At 40.2% G+C, this 25517-nt stretch overlaps 1 protein-coding gene across 1 annotated transcript in view; it reads left to right on the top strand.

Moving 5' to 3' along the window:
* LOC148828420 (tau-tubulin kinase 2-like) overlaps nt 1-25517 on the top strand; it is a 55403-nt gene that overhangs the window by 6552 nt on the left and 23334 nt on the right. The window contains exons 2-6 of the mRNA XM_088925983.1: nt 11455-11605; nt 15489-15636; nt 22130-22203; nt 23129-23269; nt 24770-24874. Coding sequence (XP_088782109.1) covers nt 11537-11605; nt 15489-15636; nt 22130-22203; nt 23129-23269; nt 24770-24874 — 537 coding nt within the window. The 5' untranslated portion in view covers nt 11455-11536. The remainder of the gene's footprint in view (nt 1-11454; nt 11606-15488; nt 15637-22129; nt 22204-23128; nt 23270-24769; nt 24875-25517) is intronic.

The following is a 25517-nucleotide window of genomic DNA, read 5'->3' as shown; positions in this document are numbered from 1 at the left end:
GAATTGGGCTATTCCTGTCTTTTCCTCCAGGTGAATACGCTGAACATTTTTCTCAGGCTGCTCCCTTCAGGTTAGGTTGATTCTTACCCATCTGTCCAGCATCAGAAAGACTCTTGATGTGTGCGAATCACCCTCATTATCCTGTCCTGGATGTACAGCACGCAAGACAGTCACACCTCGCCTGCATGGCTCTGCAGGATATGATGCATACATAGTAACATTTATTAGAAATCAGAATGATTGTTTAAGCAGTATAAATTGGTGTGTTAATAACAAAACAGTAATATGTGCAGTACCTTCCAATGGCAAATCTTACGTTGTTGAAGGAGGTTTAATTAGGAGCTTTCTATAAGCCAAAAACAGACAATGACTGTTTAATATGGAACCTGCTGGCATATTTGTGAGTCATTCCAAACTGCAGCGCAGAAAATCATATTTACAATGATGGTAGGCTACAGTATATGACTACAAACGTCGATGATGCATAAGTGTGGTTTGTAGTCATATACTGTAGCTTGGAATTGGTGTAAAATTCAAGGGGTAGATTAGCAGGAACAATTTTTCTATTAAGTCCTTCTGGCATGGTAGAGCAGAATGTGTTAGTTTCAATACTTTCTTAGGTTGCATTGTCCGGTTTTCATTATAAAAATCTGTTTTCCCTGCTTTTCATGTCATGCCTTGAAGTGCTGCACTATTCTAGATTTAACTGGTTATAGAGTTCTTTACTTGTCAGCCTCTGCACTTCTGTAAATATCACTGTCATCAGACTGCTATAAACTGCATTGCTGCCTTCATTAATAAATGGTCAATGGTATTTTTATGTTCATCAGCAGTGTTTCATATGTAATTTTGCAAATGTTTGATTGGTTTTATAGATGTCTTGCAGGCATTACAATGAGCCTGTGTTCAAACAGAAGCAACAGGATGAGGAGAAAATGCAAGCACTCCTGTATCGGCTAGCTTGGCCTCTTCGCTATGCAGGGCCTGATACAGACGGTAATGCGGAAGGCTGACGTTCACTGTGCACAGCATCCCTGTTTAAAGCAGTGCTGATGTAAATTCATACTGCCGGTCACACGTGTTGGATGTGTTTGGCCTTCATGTATCCCAAGTAATGGGGCACCGCTGCAGTTCCAAAGCATTCCAATAAAAAGGGGGAAATAAGCTGGTTCTAAAAAATGGTTCTGTAAGCTATCAAGACAGCCTTACCACTTCTCCTTTCCTAATTTTTCGTGAGCTCCAAGTGTCCTACATTAGTTGATTTTTGTCATGTGAAATTGATGTTTAATAAGGGGCATTTTGATTTGCATTCTTGCTTATAGAATTGGAAAAACTCTTTAACCCATATGGGAGCCTAGTGTTTTGCTCTGGAACCTTCCGCCTCAGAAATGACATTTTACTCTATCTCCTCATACTTGGCAGTTTAAAGTGAGAAAACATCCCTATGAGTAGCAGTTTAGCACTTTCTTAAACCTCTTATGTGGTGATTTGCCGGCTTTGGCAGTGTCTTGAAAGCTTGACATAGACGAATGCCTGACTTCAGTACACTGGGTTTTGGGGGCCTTTAATCTATTCATTTAATGAGTGTTGTTGTTCTGGAAGGCCTGCTGCGATAATCATAGTTTGTTTTTTTTCATCTCGGATTCTTTCTCTCTTTGACCTTGACCCTCCCGATCTGTGTGAGGAAGTTATGCATTTGTCAGTGGAGGAGTAGCGGCCTCTCTGCACAACAGAGTGAAGTCTGAAGCAGGCATTTGCTAGAGCCTGACAGAATGCTAGTGTGTGTGTGTGTGTGTGTGTGTGTGTGTGCGCGCACGCGCACTTAATGCATACTTGAGTTTGTTGAGTTGTTTAGTAAATCTGTTCCACCTTCACAAAATGGGGATCCATGGCAGTTTGATCCTTTTCAATTATTTTTTTTTTTGAATCCAAAAAAGTGGGGGCAAACTCCTCCATTGTGTTGCACACCCCACAGTCCAGTTTCCGAAGAAGAGGCACGTCCCTCACCAACAGTGCTTCAAACCTGCAGTCTCCCAGCAATCAGCAGGGGGCGCCATGTTGCTGCTTTCCCTGGTCAACTACTCCCAATCTATCCTCCTGTTACTTGTTACACAAGGTTGAGTTGTGTTGCTGTGATTTCATATTCTCAGTTGACTAGTGACACAACACAACCTTGAACCCGTGATTGTGTAGCACCTTTACTGGTTCAGCCATTCAGGAGGCTCCCATTTCAAACTTAGACTCTACAGGATTTTATGAGTTGTTGCCAGGTGATAACCATTTCTAGCTTCTCATAAAATGCACAAAAAGAAATGTGATCTGAAAACCAAGTGTTGCTTCCATGAGTACTATCAGTACACTATTCTAAAGCTTTGGAGTCCTATATCTATGCAAGAAAATCCTGTTTTTCCCTGAATGAAGATCTTAATGTTTGTAGTTGGCAAACTGGTGCCTTTGTCACTAAATCTTTATTTGACATTTGAAAGACTCATGCTTGGGTGTGCTGTCTGGTGTTTTAATGACACTTTATTTAGGATGATCTTAAGTACAGTACATACTGTAGGTAGTAACTTCATTCCACGTGATAAACATAAGGGATCCTAACATTAAATTACTTCATCTGCACTAGAACCATTTTTGCGTTCTTTTAAAAGGATGGTGGAGTTACAGTACATGTAAGCTCTGTTTTTGTAGTTTTGTATAGAGCATTGGGAGCCCTTGGTACCTACTGAGAAATATTTTTCTCCTAATGTGAGAAATGGGTAGTGAACAATTTTGCACTAATATGTAAGAAATAGTAAATAAGTATGACTTAATTTTAATGATCATTTCTTGTTGATCTACCTGATGACTCATTTGGATTTGTTGTATCAGGGGTTGTGTGAAAAAAGACTTTCATGGCATTGAATTGTGCAACATTTTAAAGTGTACAAATTAATTAATCTTTTGTGGGGAAAAATTTCTGTGGTTTTGAGATGAAACATTATGATTTATTACAGCTGTGTTTGTTTATATGTACAGTTCCAAATAGTTTCTTTCTCCATCCTTTGGAAGTATGACATAACGCAAAACGGACCATGTCGAATACACCTCCCAAGTCTCCTGAATAATTTTTTTTAAGTACTCAAACTATTTTATGGTAAAGATAAATTTCAACACCACGCACATTGCTGAGAGGCATGATTCTACAACACAGTCAAGAAATGTGAACTGTAATGTAAAACGTACAGTATAAGTAGTGCTGGTTTACATCATCTCCAGTGCAGGCCAGTCAAGGAACTGAGAGCTGTGACTGCAGAATCTTCCTTCAAGGGATTTTAAAAGCTCAATGTTGACAGGTATGGATAATGTTCAATAATGCACAGCTGGCAGCATAATGCAGACTAAATAATGACATTGGTTTTAACGTTCCCAGAAATGATTCAAGTGATCTGGGAGGAGCTCAAGTGACCCAAGGACAAAGCAGCCCTCCTCACCAGAACCTGCAGTCACTAAGATGTGAATGGATTTTTAAATACCTCCCTCACTGGGGAGGATATTTCAGAAGCCGTTTTTTTTTTCTAAAGCCGCAGAAGGGACTTTTTTTTTCGGCTTCTGAAGCTACAAGGGAACAAGGTTTTATGCCTCAATTTGCTTACTATGTGTGTGTGTGTGTGTGTGTTAATTTAAGAAGAATTACTTTCTGCAACTCTGTAGTGTTTGTGTACCTTTTTTAAATGCTGGCTGAAATCATTGAGTCATTCTGATTTTGCTACTTTTCTTTTCTCTATGCTAAAAGAAGTCATTTTGATTGAATTTGCAAAGTTCCTTGTGTTATTGTTTTAAGTGTGCACTGAGAAAATGTAATGGTTAAAACCATACCACAGTTCTTCTGGGTGTGGCAGAAGAAAGCTCATTTTCACATATCTTAAAATATACAGTGCCTTGCAAATGGTACTCCCCTTTCCTCCTAGTCCAGTGATGTTCCACTTTGTTGAGTTATACTTGATGATGTAATGATTATCTTTAAAGTGACTAATCAAAAACCTGAATGCTAAAAATGAACATTGTTATGGGTTTCACAAGACAAATGTCAGCAGAAAGTGCAAAAAAAAAAAATGTGCTGATTTGCATATTTACTTTGCTATGAAAAACCTAAATGAGGTGTTCACAATTAGTTGAGTGGCCTACATGTGCTATAAATGGTTCACATGTTTTTTGAATAACTAAAACCCTTAAAATGGGTGTCCTTTAACGATTCGGGTTCGATTTGGGTTTCCAACAAGGATGTTTCCTACATCAGACTCCTCTCCCTTTGGCCTTTTTCTTCACTAGGCTCCATCCCCTTCCATTTCTTTTCTTTCTACGTTGCTGATGTAGAATGTAGTTCTTCATACAAAATGGTTTTAGGTTTGCCTAAAGCCTTTCTTAACCTATACGTAGCTATATGCAACTAAATGGTGAATCCTGTTTAAAACTTCTTACCACTGCTTGACCTTACCTCTCTTCTCCAACAACAAAGACTCATAGACAGTACGTAGTTACATCATATAGGAACAAGTAAAAGGTTTATTCCACGCTGAAAAGAAAGGAAACGCAACGTTTCGGCTGTGGAGCCTTCTTCGGGAACCTTTCTTCTCTTTTCAGCATGGAATAAACCTTTACTTGTTCCTCTGCAGTCTACACATGCTGACTCGGCTACCCACCTGAACTGCTGTGGTTACATCATGTTAGGGCAATTTACTTTTATTCATTCTGTATTCACTTAATAAGGGTTGTTGGCTCACTGAAACAATTACCAAAAAAGTAATATATAAAATAAGCAATTTGTATCAATAATGGCAAATGTCATATTACTCATTGGTTAATGTAACACAACATTTCCAAAACACAGCATTCTATAGGAACACAATTAGAGCTTTATAGCTAAACTGGCTATAGTTTGTTTGCATTTTTCCTGTCATTACAGGAGTGCTGGTAACTATGCATGCATACACTGAAATTTAGGCTTTCTGCAGGCCTCATAGTGTCAATTGCAATTTTAGCACCACATCACTGACGGCAGTGCAACCTTACGGTTGCCCTGCAGGCCACAGGGGTCACTGCAGGTGATGGATAGCCTGTTACCAACTCATTGTGTCCACAGAGGTGCTCTGCGTGAATCCCTTTCCCAAGGGCTTTCACAAGGACTGGGTTGAATGAGAATTTTAATTTCTCATGACAATCAAAAGCATCGGTAGCATTTCATTCCATTATATTACTCTTCTATTTTGAGGTCTGTGGAAATGTAACTTATATGAGAGTCCAGCTTGTGTGCTAACAGTCACCACAGCTAGAGTGATGGAGTAAAAGTCATTCCAGCTAGAGTGATCATATCTTCTGATCAGGATCAAAGGTACTAGAAATGGCAGCCTAAAGACACCTATACACAGGTCTACATTACAGGATGCAAGTTTCTGCATTAAAACTACTGGCTAATATTTCTAAATTATAATCATATTTTCTGACTTTCAGCATCTTGTTAAGGTAAACATCATCAGACCTCATTGTTCCACTGCTAGATTAAGATCTCTCCCGAAATCTCCTGTCTAGTGATTGTCATGCAGCTGGGTCCTTGGAACTCATTGATTTCGTCTTGTCAGTTTCCAGTGAATATCTTCTTGGACCCTTTTAGTCACTTGAGATCTAGTTCAGAAAAATAAATCGGTGACCAAAAAACTCCTGTGATCCCAGACATATCCATATATTATACTGTGTAGTCACATGCTGAAGTGAATTTCAATCAATGCAAATTGTAGTCTTGACAGTAACAACTTTATCAAGTTGTTTTGGAATCATGCTGCTAATTAAATAGGTTTTAATTGCAAAATGAGAGACCCTTTAAAATCCTGAGAACCAGCAGAGATGACAGTTGCTGTGAATTTGTCCCAGAGCTGCTGTCAGTGTGCAAACACATGGTGCAAGAGCAATGTTTATCGGACTGAAAATGCCATTTTGTGTTTGCATAAGTTCAAGCTGTCCCCTGTAGACGTTCGGACAGCTGAGGTGCCCCTGTAGGGAGTGGAGAGTGTCAGAGAAGGCCTGCTAATAGCAGACTCATACAATAATGTGTGAAAATGTAATGCTGATGAGCAGGTGTCCCTAACAAACACTCGCACCTGATGAGCAGTTTTGTGCTCTGATCCGTCCCGTACTCTTCAAACCACTAAGATACAGACCGCAGAGATCACCAGCTGTGTGTGTTCTGTATTTGCTGTGTTTTTCAGTTCATACCAAGCCAACTGTGAAAAAAAAACTTAAAGAGCGAAGAGATCACAAGCAGTCTGATAAATTTAGTGCTGGGCAATTGGTTCCGATTTGCTTTCTTGTTTTTGCAATCTATTTATCTTTCTTAAGTCATCTGAGGTGATCGCAAAGCTAGGGTCTATTCATATTGGCTATTTGTTTGTTCCTAAGCCCTTTTTAGGTACACAGTTACATAGCAAGAGTAAACAGTGCCGCATGCCAAAAGCTTCTGCTGTTGATGCAGGTACCGATGTTTTAATGGCATACTGGGGTTAATATTGCTTGAAAGCTGAGCAATATTTAATTATGCGTTTCTTATCCTGGCTGTGGCTTGTCGTTCCTATCTGATTACCACATCTTCTAAAATGGTATTTGAATAACTGTCAGTTGAAGATGGTTGATCCACGTTTCAGTTTTACCACCCTAATGATTAAATCTGCAGGGCAGTTTTATACCACAGTGGCCCAGCTTAAACAACAATTACTTTGTTCTTGTCACTTGATGCATACGTCAAAGTTTTTTTATTAAATATGAGTTACAGAAATTGGACAGATCTGCCATTTTGCTATAGGATAGTCTTCAACATAACAAAGAACATCATTGTTTACCTTTATAGTAAGTTGTTTTTTGTTGGTTCAATGCTTGTGACTAAAGTATTTTAAAAAAAGATTGGGAATTTGCTGTGTTGTTCTGTTTGTGATTGTGCCACAAAATGATATACAATATGATGTATATAGCCTTTGTGATCACTTATGGTAACGCTAGGTGTTGTTCCATTGCATGCTTTGATAGAAGTACGATGCTGGCTTTTAACTTAACAAAGGCTCTGTAAATGGCAATGAATACCTGCAAAACCTGAAGCAGACTTAATGTTGTCCGTCCAATATTACAGTGTTGCACACTATATGTAGCTGTATCCGGTGGTGATTGCAGAACAAGCTGATAAACCAATTCAATGGAATTGTCCAGTGGGAAAGCAATTAAAAAGGCAAACAAAATGTTAGTGTATATATAGTTTGACCTGTTGAATCCAAATCAAAGGACAAGCTTTTAAAAGTGTATAAACTCATTAGTACGGCTTCATTTATATATTGTGTACAATGTGGTCTCCACATTATAGAATGGAATCATTCCAGAGAAGAGCAAACAGATGAATTCAAGGGCTTAGGGATTGTCTTCCACTGACAAGACTGGAGGAACTGAACCATTTTAGTCTTCGACAGAGGAAACGCTAACAGAACACAAGTATTCTCAATTCCCAAAGGCACTGACAAAGTCAACCCTGCAGAAACAACAGAGAAACAGTAGAGGACACAAGTGAAAACTAATGTGGAGGTGCAGGAGGCACTTCTTTTCCCCAAAAGAGATTATGGAACAAGCTATGCATCTCTTTTGTTGAAGACAATACCCTGGCTTCTTTCTAGACATGGCTGGATGAGTTTCTTGGATCGATTAACTACAAACTACCAAACTAGATGGACCAAATGACCTTCTCTCAGTTGGATTATGTTGTAGTCCAGAAGTTTACAGAAAAACTAAATGCTTCCAATTTTAATAAGACTGAGAAGAATTGGTTTGATTTCTTAGCCCTGCGACATGGGCTGGAGTCATCCCATAAAATAAACTCTTGGTCAGCTCCAGTGATCTCAGATTGCTCTCCTTTAATCTTCTCTTTGACCTTTAACCTGGGTTAAAGGGATTGTAGGCTACTCTTCAGCATACATGATGCTTTGAACAAGTGTGGACACCCTCATTCACAGCTGAGCCGTGGCATGACTAAGACAAAAAGGAGACAAATTTCACCCACCACCTGTGCAATGCACTGCTGTGTTTAGGAATAGAAAACCAATGGGAAAATCTTTTATTCCTTCATTACAGTGTCCTTGGATTCAAGGCATCCATGGAAACAGACAGCTTTCTTGTTAATATGCCCCTTTTTTGTTTTTGTACTTAAATTGCCAGTGTTTTCAGGAGACCTGTCAGCAGCCTTTTTTTCTGATTGTAAACTGGACACTGGACATGCACTTTGACCCAAATAGCTTTCACAGCTGCAGAATTGAAAGATTCCTCTGCAGTTTGTCCACCATTCCAAAGTACCATTTCATTTTCTTAGGAAGGCTTAAAATAGTTTATATAGTAAGACTTAAAATAGTATTCATTATTTGAGCACTTCTACGGGTTTTGACGGGCACAGAGCTGCAAAGCAAGGTGAAAAAAGGGACATTTTGGTAAGGATTTGTACATAATCTGCTTTCTACAAACGTAAAAGAATTGTGGCTGATTCTTGTTGTGAAAGACTGTCAGGTTTGAAAATTGTTTCCCTTCTTCAGCATAGTATTGCAAATGTTTCTTTGTATTAACAGGGGTTTACAGTGTGGGAACATGTCACCGCTGTGCCCTGTCAGCATCATCTGGTGTATACATTTTAATTAGGAGCTCCTATTGCTAGCTGAAATGTTTTTTTCTAATTTGGATGAATGTTTGTTTTACAAAAAAGCAGGTAGATTGGTGATAAGGTGGATTTTTAAATGTAAAATATTAATATTAGAAATATTATGGTATTCATGGTGCTAACTTTTTATCTGCAAGGGTTGTTATTTTACATTTGTTTCTACTATAGCTATGGTCACAGACATTCGCTGATGCTGACAGTGTTCTTGACTAATTTGTTAACTGTAGTAAATGTTGTCCATAAAAGATACTTATGGACAGTGATATCTTTTATAAGTACATTGAACACTCATTTTTCCTATATAGTTCAGATTTTTAGCAATATAACAAAAATTTAAGATGCGGTGTTTAAAAACTTATTTCTGCAGCTCTGCTGTATTCCCTGTATTTGCTAAATTAGCAACTAACATTATTGGAGATGGAGGGTACCCATACAGTGGCCTATATCCGCAACAGGAGCATCCATTAAAGTTTTCGCTAGGTCAAAGGTTTTCAGCCTTCATGAAGATTTTCAACATGCAATCAAAATGAAGTCTGTTGCTATCAGAAATAGTGAAATGTGAAAAAACAAAATGGATCCACTGTACATGTTTTCAGCACTGATCTGGTGTGTGAGTGCTGGTTTTTCACTCTACTAGGCTGGGAGGTTTCTCTTGGCTGCCTGGAGCTTTCTACAGTCCCCAGGTACACACAGGTATCCCTGGATCCTGTGTTGAAAATAATCACTGCAGACCTGTAGTCTCAAATCCTAGTCCTGGAGGGACCCCATCCAGTAGACTTGAAATTTCTAAAGGCCAGGATCAATGTAAGTATGATCAGTCGAACAGGTGGTGTTCTGTTATCTAATTTAGTGATAATTTGGAACAAGAATCATAATATCCTTGAGCCCTGAAAAATCAGTACTTCCTTAATTGAAACATAACTTGATTAATTGATTGAGCGTCTAAACACATGTTCCTTATCTTGAAATAACAGGTGATACAGGGTGACCTATAAGAATAACTGGATTGTGGCTCTGCATGACACAGGACTGGAGCCTGAAGGAGCTTCAGTATTGTGTGACCTTGAATTGTCCATGATCTTTAGTATGCTGTTCAATATCAATCTTTCTCATTAATTCTTGGTTAACCTTCTCTGAGAGGGCATCCCAGATACTTTTTTTTGTGATGTAGCTAGTCATAACATGGTTAATGACTATCTCATTGTCAAATGTTATCTGCTAAGCCTTTTAAAATAATGAGAACAAGCCTGCTGTTTCACAGATTAAAGACATACACCACTTAAGTTGACAAACATTGTAAAAAAAATATATAAAAAAATGCAGGACAAGCAATTTGAAATTCATTCATTTTAGCAGAACGTAATGTGATTTGTTTAGTTCTGTGCAGTACTTTTGCTTCAGGTTTTTTGGGAACCCCCTATTTTGGAATTCTGCACACACATCCATGGGGAGAATGAGGAGGTGTGGGCCAACCCACCCACTTTACAGCCACCTGTCTACTTTAGCACCATCACAGGCTGCGCAGCCCGGTGCAAGTGGGCCAGCGCTGACTGGAGGAGAGGCATATCCTTTACTTAGCTGGCAGGCACCAGAGAAACTGGAGGGGCTCCGAGTTGCAGTGACAGCTGATTTATTTCACCTTACTCTCAGAGGTGTTCAGACTCTCATGTGCCACCACTTAGGGAATCCCACTTGCAGTCACACATCAGCCAGCATGGCACAGCCTGCCATTAGGTGAGCTCTTTTAGCAGTTGAGGCTCTCAGGAGACAGTACTTAAATTAGAAAATAAGTTTAAATCTACTTTTACTCGTACAGTCCGGCATTTTCCAGAGCCCTCTTATGTTTTGTATACTCGGTGAGCTCACCGTTTTAAAATACATGCCTTACCTTGTTCTGACGTATTTTATTATAATAATAATAATAAACTTTATTTTATATAGCGCCTTTAAAGGTGGTTTCTCAAACTTCTTTACAGGATGACAACAACAATAAATAAGAAGAATACACAAGATAAAACACAATTACAATATATAGAGGAGACCGTGGATGGTGGTACTAAGAAAAGCAGAGGGGTGAAGGATGGAACCTGTTAAGTAAAGGCTTTTCTAAAGAAGAGGGTTTTGAGTTTGGATTTGAAGGAGTTTAGAGAAGGTGACTCTCTGATATCCTTGGGGAGAGAGTTCCTGAGCTTGGGGGCATAATGGGAGAAGGCCCTGTCACCCATACAATGAAGGGCTTGGAGGACAGTAAGGAGGGCAGAATTAGAAGAGCGAAGGTTGCGAGGTGGGGAGTAGGGCGATAATAGTTCAGAGAGGTACTGAGGTGCCAAGCCATGCAGAGCCTTATAGGTGAGCATGAGGATTTTAAAGTCTACACGGAATTTGACCGGAAGCCAGTGCAAGGACTCCAGGATAGGAGTAATGTGAACACTTGCACCAGACCTGGTCAGGATTCTGGCTGCTATTTTAAGATAGGGTTTTGAGCGATTATGGAGTCTCTGTCAAAGATGATCACCTACTTGAATACCAGAATCTTCATTGCTTTCAATTCGATGTTCGAATTCGAGTGTGGAACAAGCTATCCAGCCATGTTGTTGAAGCAGGTATCCTGTCTTTCAAGAAACGTCTGATTGAGATCAATGATTATTCCTCTCATTTTTAATGGGTCTTAAAACCCTTCCATTCCGAGCTGCGTGAAACCTGCAGTGCTGACTGCTGACTGTGCGCTTTCTCCGCAGTGAGCAGCAGGTGGTCCCGATGCCAGCGTGTGGCCTGGGCAGTGCCTAGGAGAAGCGCCCAGTCCACTCCGGGGACGGCAGGATGAGCGGGGGAGGGGAGCAGGCCGATATCCTCTCGGTGGGCTTCCTGGTCAAGGAGCGATGGAAAGTGGTGGGTATATCGCCAGACAATCAGCCTTTGTGCTTTTCACTCTCTATAAAAGAAACCTTTGTCTTTGTCTGAAGCCTTCGAGATGATCACTGCTCAGGAAGCCATGCACAAGCAAATATTGCCAAGGGATTTTTTTATCAGGTGGTGTACCTTAATTTGCCTTCATTCTCCTTTTACTTTTGCCAAGTGGTTTGTAGAAATAATGCGTTCAGAAAATAGTTAAACAAGCCCATTTGCTGAAAAGTGTTGAGGGAAGCAAATAAACTTTCCTCAATCAGCTGGAGGTTTATGATTCATTCAACTTCCGAAAGATGCTCTCAGCTTTGAGATGCTTCCTAAGCAGTTCCTGAAAGACATGTTAGATAAAAGTCATAACAGAAAGTAGCAGAGATTGTCACCTGTAGTATGCTCAATGTAATGTGTAAAAAAAGGAATGAAAAAATAAGCTTTTTGTACAAGTGTGAACAGCATTCTTATGTATTAGTTTTTTTCACATTTTTTAGGAAATTGGTCCCAGGTTTCCTTTGATGCAGTCAAAGGTTCACCTGTATAAGTGGACTATGCAACAGATTTGCTGTTGTCATGAGTTGAAAAGTGTCGTTAAGATAGATGGAGCTGCTGGCTGGAGTTTGCCTTTTTCTAAGGCAAAAAAACGGAGTCCCTGTGGGTGATGCCAGCTACCCAGGTGGGGCATTTTTAAATTTTGTGGGGAGGCTGTCTTATTTTCACACTACAATCTTTCATGACAAGAAGGAAATGCTATTTTACAAAAATTAAGATGCAGAAGATGGGGACTTAACAGTTTTCTCCTTTAAAGGTGGCACGTGCATTTGCTGCGAATAGATATGACGGGTTTTGTCTCACTAAGGAGAAGTTTATTCCAAATTAATGTGAGTGATGATAGGTTCAGCTAAGTGAAATATTTCAACGCCTCATTCACGGAGATTCTGTCTCACTGAACATTGAAGACACAATAAATATTTTTATCAGCAGGAGCGCCACTCTAAGAAACACATCCTGCTTAAAACATTCTCGTTGTTGATGAAGCTTTAATTAATAGAAAGCAATGATTTATTTTTTGTGAATGGGTAGAGAAGTGCTTTAATGTGAATACATTTCAGGATGAGCACCCCTAGTATGTCTGAAAGGTTGGTGCCTATGGGCTCAGCTACGGTGCCCATAGGGACAGATATTTTCATGTAGTGTTTCCACAAAAGTAACCAGTTCATGGACTGGAAGAGTGAACCAAGCTTCACATCATCGTGTCCTGTCGGCAAAAGTCCTGAAGATGACCTCGCAGATTTCCTTGAAAGTATTTGAGAAGATGTATATCTCTTCTCCTTCCTTTACTGGCACAAGCAATCTTCTGTTTGCCATCTGTGCAGTGTAAGCAGGCTGGAGAGGAAGAGACATATGTCATACGTCAAAGGTCGCAGCGGATAGACAAGGTGATTTGACAAATGGTAAATGCAAATTGAGGATTTACACCTATATTATGAACAGCTTCATTTAAGTTGCAACACTTAACATTGCTTGTTGCTGGATATGGAGTTTGTTCATCTCCATTGAGTTAAATGGCTTATTTATACTTAATAGGAGTCGTCATCCAACCCCCCCACATTGAAGCAATTTGCGTTTTTTTTAAGGATGATTTGTTCCCATCTGAACAATTGGGCAGCTTTTCAAGAGGTAATTGGAGCCTGGAATGGTCAAATGATGTACTGAGCAGGAACATGTTGCTCATTAAAATGCTGATCTGCACACAATCTGCTTTCCACAGCAAGCCCCAGAATCCCTGTGGGCAGACTTTGAATCAATGAGAGGTTTTTCTTCAGGCTTTAATATCAGAAATGGCAAAGAAAAGTTTTCTGTTCTTTGTTTTATTCCTAATGCTTAAAACATTATGTCATTCTTCAATGACAAAGCTTGTGTTACTGTTGTCATCTTACAGTATGTTATACCCAGAGTTGTATAAGTACAGTAAACAATATTAGTTCTAACCATATTAGTTCTAACCACTGCACAGTATTCTCTGAGAATTTTATGTTCTTTTATGAGTTTGGATTGCCACTTGTAATGCTTTTATTTGCAAACAGTAATCCTTCAATCATGTGCTGCTGTGTACAGAGCCCTGGCCTTTTCAAATCAGCCATCTTGAAAAAGCAGTACTACAGCTGGGTAACAGTTCCATTATTTTGGGGTCATTCATTTTAAAAATGTCAGTGTTGCTGTATTGTTACAAATAAGAAAATTGGAAAATAGAGAATTACATTTTATAGACCGAGAAGGATAATCAATAATTAAAATAATCACAACACCTAAATGTATTATGCCAAGACTATACTCAAACAGTTGGTATAATTAGAGGCAGTTGAGATCTTTGCTCTCTGGTAGAGCTTTGGTGAAAGGAATAATAAGTCAGATATGCAGGGTTGAATAAATATTTAGCAACAAACGCACTAAACAAGACAAAACATAAAACATACAAGTTACTCTGTTTACAAACAAGGCATCCCAGTAGCCTACATCCTGACTACCCAAAAAAAACCCACACTGCTACTAAGTATTCAAATCCTCTATAACACCTACACAGGCCAACAAGAGAGATACAGTAAATCTGTGTTCTACACTAAACTAAATACGACCTACTATTAAATCACTCTCTCTGTCTGAAAATCTATGTGCCAAGTGAATGAGAAACCTGTCTTCCTATTCTAAAAAATGCATCCGTTAACCAGCAGAGACCATTTTTAATCTAGGGGTTCTTTATACAGGGAATCAGTTACCTAAAAACAATAGAATGGCAAGCTCGCTTAACAATGTTCAAATATTTAATTATTAGAATCTGGTCTTTACTGTTCATCCGAGCAAGTACCTCTTGCCTGGCACATACTTTATTCTTTACTTGTTCTTCCTTGTCTCTCTCTACCTGCCTTTGTTCCTTGATGGTTAATGACTCTTAATCATTTACCCAGAGCTTAATTAAAAGTAAACTAGATGATTTCTTTGATCAGTGTGTCTTAGCTAACACCTCAGGTCCTTTCCTGCTTTGAAGCTCCCGAGAGATCTGAAAATCTTGGCACTAGCCTGGTGTTGAGCATTTTCTATAGATTCTTAAGACACCTCAATAGCCACTTCCAATAACTGTAACAGTATTATTATTTTTGTTGTTACAATTTTACGTTCTTCATTCTGAAAAAAGTAATAACCAATCAGAGGGAAAAGCCAAACATTATCATTGTTTTATTCAGTATTACTGTATTTTATTTACTGATTAAAGAAATGGTAGGATGTGATTATGGCTAAAAGCATGAAGTAACCATTCTAGTTTGTTGAGCCAGAAGACTTATTTATAGCAGTTTCCTATCCTGCAGGAAAAAAGCTAGAAGCCAACCAAAGCTCAGAGAAAGTACCATAGAAAGCAGAAAGGTTTTCTAGAAGTTTGAAAACAAACACTCTTGTAAGGTCAAAGCAGAACAGTCAGTTAGCTCTCAAGTTGAGAGACCTGGCACAAATTATCCTGTCTGCTTACTCTGTCTTGGGTTAATACATAATAACACTTCATTGCTTTTATAAAGCTCTTAATTTTAAAGGGTCCCTTAGCAGCTTATACAAATATTTTTATGATTACTGAGGGTAATTTGCTACAGGCATTAGTACCACAGTGGAACTAAACATGCCTGCTTTTCCATACACTACTATAGGCTCTTTAATGGTCAAATTGCACTCTGGAGGAAAGAGCACCACCTACAGGTCCACCAGAACCACTTACAGCTACAGCCTGGTTTTCCCTGGGAAGTCTGTCCCAGTACTGAGCAGGCCCAGGCTTGCTGAGCTTCTGGGGTCCGACCAGAAGGTTTTAATGCTGCCATGTTTTCACCAGCTGAAGAAGATTGGTGGGGGCGGTTTTGGGGAAATCTATGAGGCCGTGGACCATCTGACGCGAGAGAATGTGGCGCTGAAGGTGGAGTCGGCGCAGCAGCCCAAACAGGTGCTGAAGATGGAAGTAGCCGTGCTGAAGAAGCTGCAAGGTCAGTATCCCCTTCTGGCTTTGTATTGACTTTAGTGCGATTTAAAGATCGGGTTAAAAAAGTTTGTTATGAAAAATATGGAATATTTATGGTAAGACAGTATTATTCATAATACATATAAGTACAAATATACAAATTATTTATAATTACATCAGTCACCAAACAGTTATATAAAAATACCCTTTTCTTATACTAGACTGTTCCTCTTGGAGGTACAATAATTTTAGTCGCTATACTTTGCCAGCCTACAGTATACCGGGAAACCAATCCAAACGGGTTATTCTGACAAAAAATTTAGTAATTCTTAATTCGTTTTATCGAGTTGTATGCACAAAAGAAAGACGGTACCCAGGTCTTTTCAAATTTAATTAACTGAATATTTTAAACATTAAAATGAAACGAAATCACTGAAAAGGAGAAGACAAATGCAGATTAAAGAAACATAACATACAATAAAAATAAAAGCATTCCATAGTTAATACAGTATAAGGTATGACCTCCATGAGCATTAACTCAGTCCTGGCAGGGTTTGGCACAGTTGTCCCTTATTGCTGGCGTGTTGGTGAGTTGATCCCACACAGATATCTGTTGGACCTTTGTCAGAGGACAAAGATGTCCGGCAAAACTTCAGCATTGTGTACACTTGTGTTGTCCTGTTGGAAAATAAGCAATCAGTGTATCGCTTTTCTTGTACTTATCTATTAAATCAATGTTTTGACATAAACAGTGGCTTTTTCAGTTGTAAATGACCATGCCAAATGTCATATCACTTTAAATGATAATGGAGAAGAATGAAAAGAGAATGTCATTGCGAATCTCCTTTTTCTGCAGCTCTGCATGTGAAGCAGCTGTGACTGATTAGAGGCATTTCAGAGGCAGTTTCATTTGTTAGTTCAGTGGCATAACCTTATAAGTAAATTTCAACATACAGTATACGGTTACACATCACCACATATTGCTATGACCATTCTCCATGTATTAGTAAGCCATCCTATAGGGTTTTCTTCTTAGCTGAAAGGGAGCTTTTGCCTCATGTCAATTATAGCTGCTGTAGAAACAACTAGTACAGGCTCTGCTGTTGTCTTGCATATTGAAGATGAGTGTAGGTCTTGCAGTTCGAAGTGACACAAGTTGAGCGCTAAATGGAACAATGAAATGTGCATGTTTAAAAAATGACCAAAAAGAGTGGTCTTGATAAGAAAGAGAATGTACAATTGGTAAAAAAGGTACTCAAGATTATTTTCTCTTGTATTTCAATGCAGCTCGGTTCTTTATGCTACTTATGACATTTCATCTAAGTGATTTTTACTAAATGGCAGTCTGCTCTTCTGTGAATAATTGATCTGTTAGTTGGGTATATGTGCCCGATACAGTTCCTTGCCTCTTAATTTGAGATATATTTGGCACTTCTAATATATAAATGTCTTTTCAGCGAGAAAGCTTTGTTATGAATTCTGTCTGCTATATAGCAGATACCGGTTTTAATTAAAACTGGGGATTCGAAGGTCAAGGTTGGCTAAGGTGAAAAAAATCCACTAAAAGATCATAGAATGACGTCACAGAAATCTTTTCATGTAAGATAATCCATCCCTCCAGAGTGTCCTTAATAATTGAAAGTGTGTGTTTTTTTTGTTTCAGCTTAGTTCTGCTGGGCTGTGCACTGTAAATGGTCTTGTTGGAAGTGGCTTATCAAAATGTTTGTCAAAGCTGACTGGGGGAAGTTTACTGGTGGTTTTGAAATTTTGTTCGCATCATGCTCACGGGCTGTCGGATTTAATAGTACCTTGCTGAGAACCTCTTTGAGGATTAGCTGGGTAGGGTTTTCCAAGAGACATTTAAACTAACAGCCTGCTCCTTGAGCATCTTATCTCTGTCTGTAAAGCATCGATTTTGTGCATTATAGCCAAAAAATAACAGTAGGATACTTGCAATACCATGGACAAAAAAGAGTGGATTGTGTAGGGATAAACAGAGAAAGATCAATGTAGTTTTAGAAATATGAGAAATGGGGGGGAAAAAACAGCAAAGTTTTGTAATTACCTATTTAATGAAAGTCTAAATGTTGTACAGTGTTCTCCACCAGTTCCTGGATATTATGTTTTATGAATTAATTTTCTCAGTCCTTCATTTAAGCCTGAACTCTCATGTTTTGTGGCAAGATAATGTAGAAGGCCGCCGTCAGGACAGGGTTCAGGAATGGAGGAGCTGCTGTGGATCCTACAGCTCATGGGTCCAGTGGGAATAAAGCCACAGGCTCCAGATTTCTGCACCTGGGCTTCAGATCAAGACTCCAATTAGATTTCCTAAGTGGTGAAAGGAGACATTTAGCTATCTCCATTTTTTACTTTTTTTGCTGTGCTGCAGAAAATCAATGCCCTGGGATCAGGTTTGCCTTATATAATAGCACTAATATGTTTAGAAGTTATGCTGCACTGCAGGTCAATTTGCAACTCATCTGAGGGTAATAGATTGAAACACTAGAATCCTCCCCCTCCCTGTGCCTGCGCAGGCACTGCTGTCAAAGATGAGATTATTTTTTTTTAAATCCTATTCAGGGTCAGAAGAATATGTGATTTTGTGATTTTCCAAATCTTAACTACCTGCTGTGTTTCAGATACAAAATCTAATGGTGTATGTCAAATTAACATTTGTTATTATATATTGTATGCACTCTTAAGTTGTCCAATTTGCATTGTCTGCATTCAGTTAGTTTTTACTTTATTGCACACCCCTTCCTTACACTTTGTAGATTTACCTGGCACGGGCTAGTGCGATTCCGCGAATCTGCCCGGGGTAATCGGAATACAGTGTTTACATACCAGTTGGACTTCCTAATGTAATTCCTGGGGGGCTCCAGCAGTCATTTAAACAGCTGTACTGCAGTGTTGTAAGTGCAAAGAGCTTAATTCCCATCAGTGCATTAAGAAACATCAAACATTTTCTATTTGTTCCATTTAGGTATTATTGATAATTCAGATTAATGTACAAGGGAATACTGTGAGTGTTTTTGTACTTTCCCATTGGAAGAGTCTCAAGTGAAGACGGCTTCTGTGTGTGACCTAGAGACATTTTTTGTACTCTTTTTATGTTAAGAAACATCAAATGATTATTGGCATTTGTCATTTTGTGAAATGGTAAAAGCTACGCATACACTACTTGCACAAAAATATTTTTCTCCAGTGTCAGACAGCTGATGGTCTAATAGAGAAGAATGTTGAACACTGACTAAGTTACCTGCTTTTGCCTTATGCTATCCTATGCATCTTAAGATTTTGGGTAATTTGATTGTGCTAGATCAGTGGTTCTCAAACTTTTTGGACCAAGTACCACCCCTAATCCAACCAAAGCATCCAAGTACCACCTACAAGTCATCATCTCATAGGAACCCCAGAAATTCTCAATGACCAACATGAGTGTGCGTGCACACACACTCACACATACATATAATAAATATTATAATAATAAACTTAATTTGATATAGCACCTTTAAAGGTGGCTTCTCGAAGTGTTTTACAGAAAAAAAAAACATTAACAACAACTAATAAAAAAGCACAATTTCAGTGAGAGGGGTGAGCCTGTTTAGTTGAGCAAAGCAGATGTGAATTAATTTTTCGAGCCTTGATACAATTCACAACAGAGTCTAACAGATATTAAATCGTCAGGCATTTTCTTGACGGCAAAGGTCTCGCGGTGGATGTTGTAATGCGTACATTAATTTCTGGAGCAACCTATCTAATTCGTGCAACTACACCGTTATGTCGGCTTGTCATTGCTCTAGCACCGTCTGTACAAACTCCGACACATTTTATCTAGTCGAGGCCATTCTCTTCGATAAATTCATTCAGAAGCTGAAATATGTGCTCTCCTGTAGTTCCTGTTGGTAGCGGTTTACAGAACAGAAAGTCTTCATGGGACATGCCCTCAAACTTGTATCTAACGTAAACGAGCAAATTGGCCAAATCGACTACAGACTCAGTGTACTTTTGATATAATCCTTCATTTCAATAATTCCATGAATGACTGTCTCTTTCAGGGGGAGGGGGGCAGCAGGTCGAGCTGTTTAGCACCTTTTTCTCTACACATAATACATGTCAGCTCTTTTGCCAACGGTAAATAAGGTTCTTCAGAAATAGTGTACTGTAGTTTACCTGCTTTAGCAATCCGCAAGCTTGCATTTTTACGCGTTTCCGTTTTTATTTCCGTATTTATTTAAAGTTTTTATTTCATGCGCATGGGAGCGAAACAGAGACGCTCGGTGTATTTTTCTCAAATTAGAACAGTTCTTAAATATTTTTTCTGTTATCACGCTTTCGTGTGCTCACAAGATTACCAGCGTTCGTAGCACAAATTTCTATGCATTCCTGTGTTTACAACGTTGGCATTGTTCCAAAATCACGCACATTCTCCTTTCTCCCTACTTGCTGGAGATACAGTAGCTTTTTTTAAATACAATTGGTCACTTGCATCCGTAGCACGCATTCCTATAGAGTGGTATAGAATTACAGAGTATCTCTTGTGTCCACTGAAGTATTAGCGCGCACTGTATCGTAGTACGTAGGCTGCGTATTCGACACGTATTAAAATACAAAATATGAAAACTTCTTCAGTTTTTTCGATTTTTCAGCGCACACGACACAGTTCCAGGGTCATTTGGCGTACTGTACCACTTGGCGGCACGCCACGTACCACTGCCGGTACGCGTACCACAGTTTGAGAACCACTGTGCTAGATTATGTGGGCATTTATTTGTGTTGAAATATCAGAACGAATCTTTGAAAGCTGTGTGAGAAATAAACATCTGAGTGTTTTTCATGGCCTTGCAGCCTTGCTGTGTAAAAACCACCCAAGATGATGGGCTGGCTTGTGACGAGTTCACAACCGAGCTCAACCCTGCTCATTCTGCCCTTCAGCTCCATCTTTTTGTCTTTATTCACCTGAGTGAGCCCGTGGCTTGTCAGAGAAGGGTGACCTCTGTATGTCAGCCTGTCTTCCCCCTGAGCCTGCCTGGAATACGCATCGCTTTGGGTCTGTGGCAAAGATTAGAAAGACTAGCGTGTGAAAATCAAATGTAACCCACATAATGAACAACTGCCTTGTGATTTTGTTTGTTGTGTTGTGTAGCCTAACGTAACTAATAGCAGGTAGTCTGGAGTCGGGGTTTAGTGTGGCAAAACAGGCTGTCTGTGAGACTGGTGTACTAAAAGAAAAATGATTTAACATAGGACAGTCTTCTCCTGCCAAGTGCTGAATTTTGCTGCTCTTATGTGTACCGCTGTGGTTTGTGTTGCACTGTTGTCTCCCCCCGCCCCCCTTCAGTGTTCTGTTTGCCCTAGCCTGACAGCTGGCTGATTAATCGGGCAGCGAAACACACGCCCTCCTCGCGTTTCTGTGCTGAACAGTCCATCGCGTCTGATTCCTGCATCAGGCCTGGATCGTTCCGCCTGTCACGGGGGTGAAGCGGAGACTAAAAGCTCCTTCCACTAGTCCTTCAGGAGTAAAGGACGTTCCCAGCCCCCAAGGAGAGGACAGAGCGTCAGCTACAGTTGCTTGCTGCAGTCTATAATGAATGACTCAGTCCTGTTCATCTCTGGCACAGCTCTGGGGTGCAGAGTACCTGAGGAGCTGTAAACTGCTTCATAAATTGTCTGGCTTCCTTTTCTCCAGCTCTTGCAGCAGTGAAGCAAACGTCCAGTGGCCTTTTTCATGACCTGATGAAAAATGACCTGCACAGCTGCTAATGACTTACAGCAAAAGTGTTTGAGAAAGGAAGAATGCAAGAAGCTCAGAAAACCAGTTCTTAGCACAACTCCATTAGTATACGTGATGCATCGTAAAATTGCGGAATTCAATTAGTTTGCATGATTATTTTCAGTCCTAACTCGAAAGAAAAATGCAAATAAGATGCTTCAAAGACAGTGTTAAGTTAATTAACAGGAGAGATTAAAGATACACTTGGTTAAAAGGGAAACCATTGACTTAAACATAGATTTCTATACTATTTTCTCTTGTTGATGGGCTGTCCCAATGGGGAAAGTCGCCTCACAGAAATAGCACTGCAGTTCAAATGGTGTTTTTCTGTAAAACAATACTCCCATTCAGCTCCGGTTTCCTCCCACAATCCAAAGGTATACTGGTAGGTTAATTGACTTCTGGGAAAACTGCCCCTGGTGTGAGAGTGTCTGTGTCTCTGTGTGTCCTTGCACTCATTGCTTGCTACGATAAGCTCCAGCTCACCTGTAACCGAGAGTTGGATGAAGCAGTTAGAAGGGTGGATGAATACCCCCCATTCAACTGCTGCAGGTTGTCATCGCAGTTCAGAGTGTGTTAATATGTGTACGTTTCATTATGAAGGCAAGTATTTCTTAATGTGGCTATTGCAATTGCGGTTTTCCAGGAAGTCTGCATTTGACTGAATCAGTGACTTTATCGTCGTGAATACTGTGCTGCTAGCATCAGTTTTCAAAGCAGTGCTGATCCTCTTCCTCTCTGGCAGGCAAGGACCATGTGTGCCGGTTCATCGGGTGTGGACGAAACGATCGCTTCAACTACGTGGTGATGGAGCTGCAGGTATGGGAAGGAGGAGGCTTTTGGCCCACTGGGGAGATGGAGCGTGGTTCTGAAGAAGCTTCAAGTTTGTGCTGTGATGCAAAGTATTATGGGATTTAATTAGCTACCCGCACTCTTGTTAATGAGCTGTTCTCTCTTGGTTGTTGTGGGCAGTGCACTGCACAAATTAATTACTGCTGGAGGTATTTTAAGTGACAATATGGGACCTATGGAGGTATTTTAAGTGACAATATGGGCATGGTGGTGCAGTGCTGCTTTGCAGCTCCGGGGCTCTGGGTTCAATTCTAGAACTGGGGTGCTATCTGTAGGGAGCTTGTATGTTCCTCCAAGTGCTCCCATTTCTCCCAGAGCTCAAAAAACATGCTGGAAGATTAATTGGCTTCTAGGAAAATGAGCCCTGATGCGAGCATGTGTTTGTGTCTGTGTGTACCCTGCGATGGACTGGCGTCTCGTCAAGGGTGCACCCTGCTTTGCGCCCATTGCTTGATGGGACAGGCTCTGGCTTCCCCACGACCCTGAATTGGAAAAAGCAGTTAGAAAGTGGATGGAATGTAGAACCTTAAAATGATACATTTTGGTTTCTGTATTTTACCAAGCTCTGCCATCTTAAAACGAGTACCTTTCCATGCTATCACCATAAATATACACAAGGCCATGCTACCGGATATGAGTGTACTTGTTCTTTTGTGTTGTATGTTTGGTGAATTGTAAAGCTTATTTCGGTGACAAGGCTTCTTATTTGCACTGTGCTGGTTGCTGTGCTTCCTGCAGCATTTGGATTTCTCTGTGCTGTGGGTCAGCATGTGTATGGCGCTGCGTGAGCTGACCTGACCGTGTGTCCGCAAGCGAGATGTGACCGTAGAGCGTGCGTGACAGTGACGTGTTCAGGCCACAGTCCTCCAGCATGTGTCCGTTCATCCCACAGGGCCGGAACCTGGCAGATCTGCGCCGCAGCATGACCCGGGGCACCTTCACCATCAGCACCACCCTGCGGCTGGGCCGACAGATCCTGGAGGCCATAGAGAGCATCCACTCTGTGGGCTTCCTGCACAGAGACATCAAGCCGGTGAGTTAGGGCTAGCAGATGGCTTCTTAATTCAGGGCAGGGAGGTGAAGGACCTTTTCAATGACATTCTGAGCATTGTTTTCAGCCAGAACTGGCATTAAGAGCTGAGAACAGGAGTGGACAGTAATTGCAGCTGAACCTGACGGGTTTAGTTGTTTTCTTGCTGTAAGTTAAAGTAGAAGGGTTCACAAGAGCTATAGTGATGTGTCTCTGTGTCCCATCACGTGTGACGGAATGACTGTGTACTGCTCTTCTTGCCCATCGTAATTAAATGAGAAACATTTAAAGCAAATATTAGAAAATAAATAATTCTGTCATTTATTTATTTGCAAAAGTATGCAAGTGCTATTTTCATTGAAACCTGACAAAGACCCATATGGAAGAAAAACAGCCCTGTGTTGCCATATAGTCGTGTAAGATATCTCTATTGCATTACTTTTCATTTCCAAAAACGTTTATTCTTAAAGTGTTTGTTGTAATGCTGGGGTAAGCTTTGATAAATAAAATTAAGAGTTTTAATAATAACAATTCCTTACACTTATGTAGCGCTTGTCTGGACATTCCACTCAAAAAGCTTTACAGGTAATGGGGACTCCCCTCCACCAACACCAGTGTGCAGCATCCACCTGGATGATGTGACGGCAGCCATAGTGCACCAGAACGCTCACCACACACCAGCTATCAGTGGAGAGAGGAGAGTGATGCAGCCAATTCAGAGATGGTGATAATTAGGAGGCCATGATTGGTAAAGGCCAATGGGAAATTTGGACGGGATGCCGGGGTAACACCCCTACCCTTTTTGAGAAATGCCCTTGGGTTTTTAATGACCACAAAGTCAAGACCTCGATTTTAGAATTGATTGAGCTGGAAGCTAATTGTTTAGAAATTTAGTACGGTCAAATATGTTTTATGCTCACCCACTTTGGAGTCGCCAGTTGTGCGTCGGCTACGATTCCTGTGACCACACACAACAGAGAATGAAGAAGTGCAATCAGACTCCTCCAACCCACACGCCATCCAGCTACTCATTTTTCACATGCCATAGCCGCTGTGCAACATGCCAATTGTGCTGGGGGAATTCCAGTCACAAATGACTAGAGACTTAACCCAGGCTCTAACCCAGGATTGTAGAGCTCAGACTGGGCTTGTACATGTGTGCTTGCAAGATTTTGACTCTTAGTGTAGTGCTGGAACAGTGTGGAAGTGTCCACTGTATTCCCCCACTCCTGTCAATTCGTATCGCATGTAAACTTATAGCAGATATTTTAAACACATTGATTTTGCTGTCATTTGTTTTTCAATGTTGCATATTTTAAGATGCCTTGGTTAGAGGTCATCTGTTTTGAATGGATACATGTATTGAGGTGATCTCAAACAGCAGGTCTGTTTCAGCAGGCTAGCAAAACTAGCTCTTGAGTTAATTTCTTGTCATCTCAGTAACGCTCAAAGAGCGGCAGTGGCTGGGAACATTACCGGACCATTTCCTGTGCTCTCTTCCAGTCCAACTTTGCCATGGGCCGTTTCTCCAGCACCTACAGGAAATGCTACATGCTGGACTTCGGCCTTGCGCGCCAGTTTACCACCATCACCCAAGAAGTGAGACCGGTCAGTCCTTTTGCCTTATTATTATCTGTTTTTACAGAGCAACTCTTCTGACTCACCAGTCCTATCGAGTAAACCAACAGAGATGCGTGTGGTATCAATATCAGGCTGCCGCATGACTGTCTGCACTCAGCCTGCCTGAGCTGTCTGGAGTGTAGTTCCAGGCCTGGCTTGTAGACAGGGATGTGCTTCTTTCATTTGACTTTGTAGCTGTTCCACAGTACTTAGTACTAGTCAATCCTGTTCTGTTAGCAATTATTTAATTGATTCTTATGTTTTCCCTTTCGCCATGTCCCACTATTTTGTCTCTGACTTTTTCATCTACCAGCAGGAGGATTTTTAATGTTTTTTGCTCAAAAGGATACAAGTGTGGAATACAAAGGAGTCTTCTAATTAGTTTTAAAACTTTGAACCGACTATTTGAAAAGAGCAAAAGGTGGTCCCAGATTCCCTGATCTTTTCTGCTTAGAGTAACATTGCCCAAGCTAGCTAATTATTTTATTTGATCTTGCTCTAGTTCACCGTGTTATAGGTGGAAAAAGTGAAGAAAACAAGAGACTCAAAATGTAGAAATCTGAACCTCTTGAATTTTTTTCCCATGTAATGTTGACATTCAGCTAATAAATACTGATAAATGAGAGAGTCT

This window comes from Atractosteus spatula, chromosome 9 (assembly GCF_055471065.1).
Source record: "Atractosteus spatula isolate fAtrSpa1 chromosome 9, fAtrSpa1.hap1, whole genome shotgun sequence".
Classification (NCBI taxonomy): Eukaryota; Metazoa; Chordata; class Actinopteri; order Semionotiformes; family Lepisosteidae; genus Atractosteus; species Atractosteus spatula.
The sequence above is the reverse complement of the archived record's forward strand: the minus strand, read 5'-3'. Positions and strand labels throughout refer to the sequence as shown.